The 6072-nt window shown below is 43.4% G+C and overlaps 1 protein-coding gene across 1 annotated transcript; it reads left to right on the top strand.

The window, feature by feature from the left end:
* Nucleotides 1-2112: 2112 nt before the first annotated feature.
* On the top strand, nt 2113-5343 carry LOC107587663 (nucleus accumbens-associated protein 2-like). Its single transcript, XM_016275522.1, has 6 exons — nt 2113-2318; nt 2611-3455; nt 3552-3728; nt 3860-3965; nt 4194-4291; nt 4578-5343. Exons 2-6 carry the CDS (start codon nt 2660-2662, stop codon nt 5111-5113), a joined length of 1713 nt encoding a protein of 570 aa, XP_016131008.1. The 5' UTR covers nt 2113-2318; nt 2611-2659; the 3' UTR covers nt 5114-5343.
* The last annotated feature ends 729 nt before the right edge of the window (nt 5344-6072 follow it).

Raw genomic sequence — 6072 nt, 5'->3', positions numbered from 1 at the left:
AATTATATTTTTTAAATACATTTCGTATTTCAGAAGGTGGGCCTTCATTTGATTCAGGAACTATTCGAGCCGTTCATGCCAGACTGGGGAGAGAGGAGTTGTAATAATGTAAAATATGTGAAAAATAATGTGAATGTGTTTTTCGAACAACCTAGTATGAGAGCCTGTTCTAGTACACCCCCAAAACAAAATCAAGACTTTGTAAAAGAGCATAATTGGACCCTTTTAAGTTGTAATAATATTTCACAATATATTTTTGATTAAATAAATGCAGCCTTTATGAGCATAAGATAATTGTTTAAAAATTGCATTGCATTTAATTATTTCCAGTGTTTTAAGAATTATATTTTTTAAAATACGGCTTCTGTGTTGTGACAGTATGTGAACATAATGGTGGCCTTCTAAGCTGCTCCAAATGAATGGCTGTAAATTGCATTGCATTTAATTATTTCCAGTGTTTTAAGAATTATATTTTTATGTAAAGGCTATTTTTGGGGGCGGTTGTTCTGTATATATGTAGTTTGTCCTTTCAGGAAAGTTATTGCATTTTGTATAAAGAACACTGTAAGTTGTCTTTCAAATAAAAATGTATAATTCCCATCATTTTCTAGTTCATAACTGCCAACAATGCAGATACATACACATATTTGATGTTTTTTTAGCCATCGATGTTTTATATAGCACCACTATAATATACTGCTACATGGGGTATAATGTAAATGTTTCATTTTGAGATCGGTTTTCTGAAGAGTGGTTCTTAAATGATCATTTATCAGGAGAACAGGATGTACCATCCTGAGAACACCGTGTAACTGCGACTTCAAGTCTAAGCACATTATTGGGAGGTCATTTAAGTTTTCTATTGCTTGTAAGTCTGTGTCTGCCCTCTAGTAGGCAGTATGGAGTATCCCTTTCCCCACCAGCTCAGACTGCAGTCTGTTCTCCCTAGGGACATCACACATGTGACAATACTAACACTGTCTATTACTAGAGCTCCAGCTGTCAACTTAACAGATGTCTGCACAGGCACTCTTGTTTCCAAATGTAAAATAACTTGCTATGTTCATCTCTTCAGACTGGAAAAGGACATTTTTCTCAATGACAATGTGCATTTTGCACTGGAAACTAAGTTTGAGGGCAGTTTCTTCAAAAGACAGTTTAATGTGTCACGTTTTGCTTTTTTCACAGCTTTTAAAAAGACCAGACAGACAGCTGGAAGCAAGTTTTGCAGCATTCACAGGGAGTGTGTGTGCTACACTTCATTGATTTATTATAATTTTCTGCTGTTGATATTAGACAGAAGACTGGAACACGGCAGTTTATCTCTAATAGCGCTGACTCACGCCGTAGCCCATCGGCATCTCAGCATTAAAAGCCAGCGAGTCAGAGACTGAAGCATAGCGCCTTCTTCCCCACTTTGCTGAGAGATGCTGCTTTACTGCCCCACTGCTCTGTACTCAACTCTTACTTGCACACTACAGTCTCTCAGTCATCCGTCTAATATGTGCCGCCTTAAAATGCTTCTCTGTTTGATGTACTTATCTGACATTCAGGGCAGCTTTGAGGCTGAGTCTCTCTCTTTTCTTTCTCTTATCGGTTGAGGATCTGTCTGATGCCGTGTTGGCACATCTGATTGGGTATGCAGACTCTATACTGAGCATGCCAGCCTGTGACGGACTGCAATGCAGAGCTGCTCTCCTGGCACACAATTTGTCTGCCCTTAATGTAAATAATCCTGAGCACGGAGCTGATCATGGCAGAGACCGCTTCTGATGGATTATCTGTCTGCACGCGTTCGGGTTGGTGCATGCGGGGTGCACGCTCCCGTTCTTGTCTTTTCTTCGTGTGGTGATGCTCAAATAAAAGTGAGCCATTGCACTCTCTCTCTCTTTCTGTCTTGCCTGTCTTTTGTCTCCATCGCACATGAACACGTTTACTCTCTGCAGGGCAGTTATCCGCATCAGGCTCTCTCTCTTGCTCGATCTCTCTCTCTCTCTCTCTCTCTCTCTCTTTCTCTCTCTTTCTCTCTCACTCTGTCCTTAAATGACTTTCCTTCAGTCTCACTCCCTCCCCCTCTCTCCCTAGTCTCTGTGTCTGTGCCTATAGCCTCTCTCCCCCTTTATGTGACATACAGTAGATGGTGCATCGATTGCACATAGACGTTTGCTTTCCCTCTCGCTGGCTCAGTCCTGTGCGGGGAGGAAGAGGATGGATCGAGACGTATCTCTCTGCTTTTCAAGCTACCTTTCCTCATGCTGAACTGCTGTGAGGAGCCTGTCTGCATTCTCTCTCTCATCTCGGAAGATTCTGCTATAGAGGTCAGGTAGTGGCGGGGTGGAGAGGGAGGGTGGGTGTATGTGTTTGTCGGTCACTTTTCAGCTTCTTTTGAATACTCCAGGCAAGCTTATGCTGAGTTGCCAAACATGCAGACTCTAGTAATGTTGGGGTGAAGAGAGCTGTTTACCAAGGGAGTTGCTGTGCAGCATTTCTGTCGCATTTTTCTGCTGTGTCTGCACCAGATAAACATTGTGTGAATTTTGAATCTAGTCATTTTCTGTTTGTTACCTCATCAAGCCGGTCCACCTTCATTTTGACTTTCTGCTGTCTTAGATGTCTGGTGAGAACATCCTGTCTTCTCCAGAGATCTGAAACGGGCATTATGTCTCAGCTCTTGCACATGGAGATTCCAAACTTCGGCAGCACTGTTCTGGACAGCCTGAATGAACAGCGGCTGCTGGGCCAGCACTGCGATGTGGCCATCATGGTCAACGGACAGGCCTTCAAGGCCCACCGCGCTGTTTTGGCGGCCAGCAGCCTCTATTTCCGTGATCTGTTCAGCGGTAGTGCCCAGACACTCTTTGAGCTGCCCTCGTCTGTGGCCCCATCCTGCTTCCAGCAGATTCTGTCATTCTGCTACACAGGCCGGATGACGGTGAGTGCCAGCGATCAGCTGATGGTCATGTACACCGCAGGCTACCTTCAGATACAGAACATCATAGAGCGAGGAATGGACCTCATGTTCAAGGCCAGCGCTCCATACTGTGACTCGCAGACATCTGCCACAGACGATCCCCCGAGCCCAAACAACAACAACTCCTCCCTGTTGCTAGGCGACCAACCCACAACTGTCTGCAAGATCAAGGAAGAGAAGCTGGAGACCCTGGTGTGTGCTCAGAATGGGGAGCTAAAGTACTCTGAGGAGGACAGGAGACCTAGGGGCAGATCTTCAAGGAATGGCACTCTTTTTTACACAAGTGGGGGCATAAACGGGGTCATACCTGTGATGCATGCTTATGAGCTCTCGACCCGAGATCATGCCAGTCCTGGTGCCTCTAGCCTCCCGACCACAGACAGCCCAACTTCACACCAAAATGAGGAGGAGGATTTTGAAGACGACTCGTACGAGAGCCTGACAAATGGGAAGATCTTTGGGGGCTCGTCCGGGATCTTTGGCAGTAAATGTCTTTTAGTGGACTTCTCTTTTCCTCCATTGCAGCTCAAAACACTACGGATTGATCCCTTTGAGTGTGATCTGTTTTGTCTCTTCCCAGTGAAAGAGAAGATGGAGGTGTCCTCCCTGCCTCTGTCCTTGGAGAACCGTTTCTGTGTGCTGTTAGGAGGAGACAGAGAGGCTCTGCCTGCCGGACTCATCAGCCAAATCGGCTACCGTTGCCACCCTGCTCTCTACACAGAGGGCGACCCTGGAGAGAGACAGGAGCTGATTGCAGGTGAGGCCTGAATAATAGCAGCCTGTCTGAAACTCCATGTCCATCTGAATTATTTATCAGTTCAGACTGAGCCGTTTGAGTCACTGATTCAGAGCTAAGGTCTCCTTGTTTCTCTGTTGGTGCTGTGGAAGGATCTGGTGTCTTCATGACTCGTGGGCAGCTGATGAACTGTCACCTCTGTGCTGGGGTCAAACACAAAGTCCTGCTGAGACGCCTCCTAGCTGCTTTTTTTGACAGGTCTAAAACATTACAGATTTGTAACAAGCATGAATGTGTTTCTATAGAATGTCTGAAATACTAAGAGCTCAGTTCTACAGTAAAAGTAACCAAGCAGAGATGGAGTCAGTGTTCTAACATTCAAATGTTTCAGTATATTGTGTTTGATAACTATAAGGACTGCATGGTGTTTTGGAAAAATATTGTGTGTGTGCCCTCCAGTGGTTGACTATGGTATTTTGACTGCAGGAACACACTGGCTGACAGCTGTGGGACTGGAATACGTTCCTCAAATTGTGATCCGAATCGCAAACCACTGGACAGTCGCATACTCAACACAGTGAAACGTGAGTGACCCTTTGCTATGCTGTTGCAACAAGCTAAATTTACTCTATTTATGTTCCTGGTCTTAGCGGGCATGATTCCTTTGTTTACTTTTTTTAAAATTTGGCTTTAAAATCTTTCATTAAAACTTTCCTTGCCTCCAATTTCCACTTTTCATGATCCAATCAGTTCCACCTTACCAACTTTTCTCCTGTTTAATTTGGAAATATGTTACAATATGGACGTGAAATAGGTTAAATGTTGACTTGAAGCATTAATATTCCTTTTTTCTCTCTGTTTTATCATTAGTCTACTGTCAGAACTTTGCCCCTAACTTCAAAGAAAGTGAGATGAATGTGATCGCCGCAGACATGTGCACCAATGCCCGGAGAGTTCGCAAGCGCTGGCTCCCCAAGATCAAGTCCATGCTTCCAGAGGCAATCGAGGTGTACAGGGGGACTGCGGTCCTGAGCCAGGTGGAAGGAGCTACCCAGCCAGGCAGTGGCTTTCCCTTTGAGTCAGAGTTCAAACACCTGGCAGCGTCAAATCTGACTCTGGAGCAGCATCTCTATGGAGACTGCAGAGAGACACTGAGGAATGGCTCTCACTTCAATATGGAAGAGAGGTCCCAAAAAGGTAAAGAAGTCAAGACTGAGCCAAGCCGAGCCAAAGAGTCAGACAACCTGCAGGAAGTTGAAAAGCTTCCGGAAAGTCCCGAGAGGGCGGCCAGTGTGCTTGCCCTCAACCCTGCCAGCAAGAAAGGGGAAAAAGAGCGTGCAACCAGCAGCCCCATATCACAGAGAGAGGAACAGAACAGACAGAGACCACTAAAAGACGATCAGTGACTTCCTCCATTTCATAATTTCATACTATTAAAAACTGGTCTGCAGCTTCTCACACCAAAAAGGATCAATATCAGAAGGCGGATCTCCCATGCCACTGAACATCACATTAAAGCTGCATGATCATGGGAACTGGACATATAACATTTTTTCCAGGATAGACTGAAAAACATCTGCATTAAATTTAGTTGTGATTACAAGTTTACCTACCCCTTGCAGAATCTACAATTTTTTTTTTAAATAAGAATGGATCATAATCTAATTTTAGTTACTTACCTTATGAAGCTATTTGAGAGATATTTACAGTTATTCTACGAGACAAAATAATTACATTTAACTGATCCTTTTCAAAAGTTTACATACCCTTGGATTTTAATATCATATAATGCCTCCTCAAGCATCAGTGACTGTTTGTAGGTCTTTTGTAATAGTTGTGCATGAGTTTCTGGTTTGTCCTGAGTAGTGAAGCTGTTTTTGACAAAACCTCCTGGTCATGTAAGTTATTTGGTTTCCCAGCATGCTCTACACATTTGAGTTCTTCCCTACAGTGGCTATATAATGCTGATATCCAGTTTTGCTGCTCTGGATAATTGAGGGACTCGTACAAAACTGTGATGCTTGAGGCAACTCACAATATTAAGAATCAAAGATATATAAACATCTGATTAGGATTTTTGTGTAATTTATTTTTTCTTACGAAATGTATGCAAATATGTGTTTTGCAGCTTCTTCAGGGCAGTACTGAATTACTCAAAAAACACATTTTATGATCTTATTTAAAAAAAAAAAACTAAATGTCTTACTGATTCCCCAAGGGGTATGCAAACATCTGAGCACGACTTACTAAGAAATTGTAAGGATCTTTAATGAAGCCACTTAGCATACGTAAATACCGGCAAATATACAAGTCCAATATTAAAGCAATCTGCAGTCTGTTTTTTTATGAATGCATGTGATGCATA

The sequence above is a fragment of the Sinocyclocheilus grahami genome, unplaced genomic scaffold, assembly GCF_001515645.1.
Source record: "Sinocyclocheilus grahami isolate Dianchi unplaced genomic scaffold, SAMN03320097.WGS_v1.1 scaffold95.1, whole genome shotgun sequence".
NCBI lineage: Eukaryota > Metazoa > Chordata > Actinopteri > Cypriniformes > Cyprinidae > Sinocyclocheilus > Sinocyclocheilus grahami.
This window is presented reverse-complemented; position numbering and strand designations above follow the sequence as displayed.

What these genes read in the sequence shown, in the direction of transcription:
- LOC107587663 (XM_016275522.1), top strand. Translation starts at nt 2,660, where the DNA reads ATGTCTCAGCTCTTGCACATGGAGATTCCAAACTTCGGCAGCACTGTT. An exon ending in GAGACAGGAGCTGATTGCAG is followed by an intron (nt 3,729 to 3,859) that starts GTGAGGCCTGAA and finishes GTGCTGTGGAAG; the next exon opens with GATCTGGTGTCTTCATGACT. An exon ending in CTAGCTGCTTTTTTTGACAG is followed by an intron (nt 3,966 to 4,193) that starts GTCTAAAACATT and finishes TTTTGACTGCAG; the next exon opens with GAACACACTGGCTGACAGCT.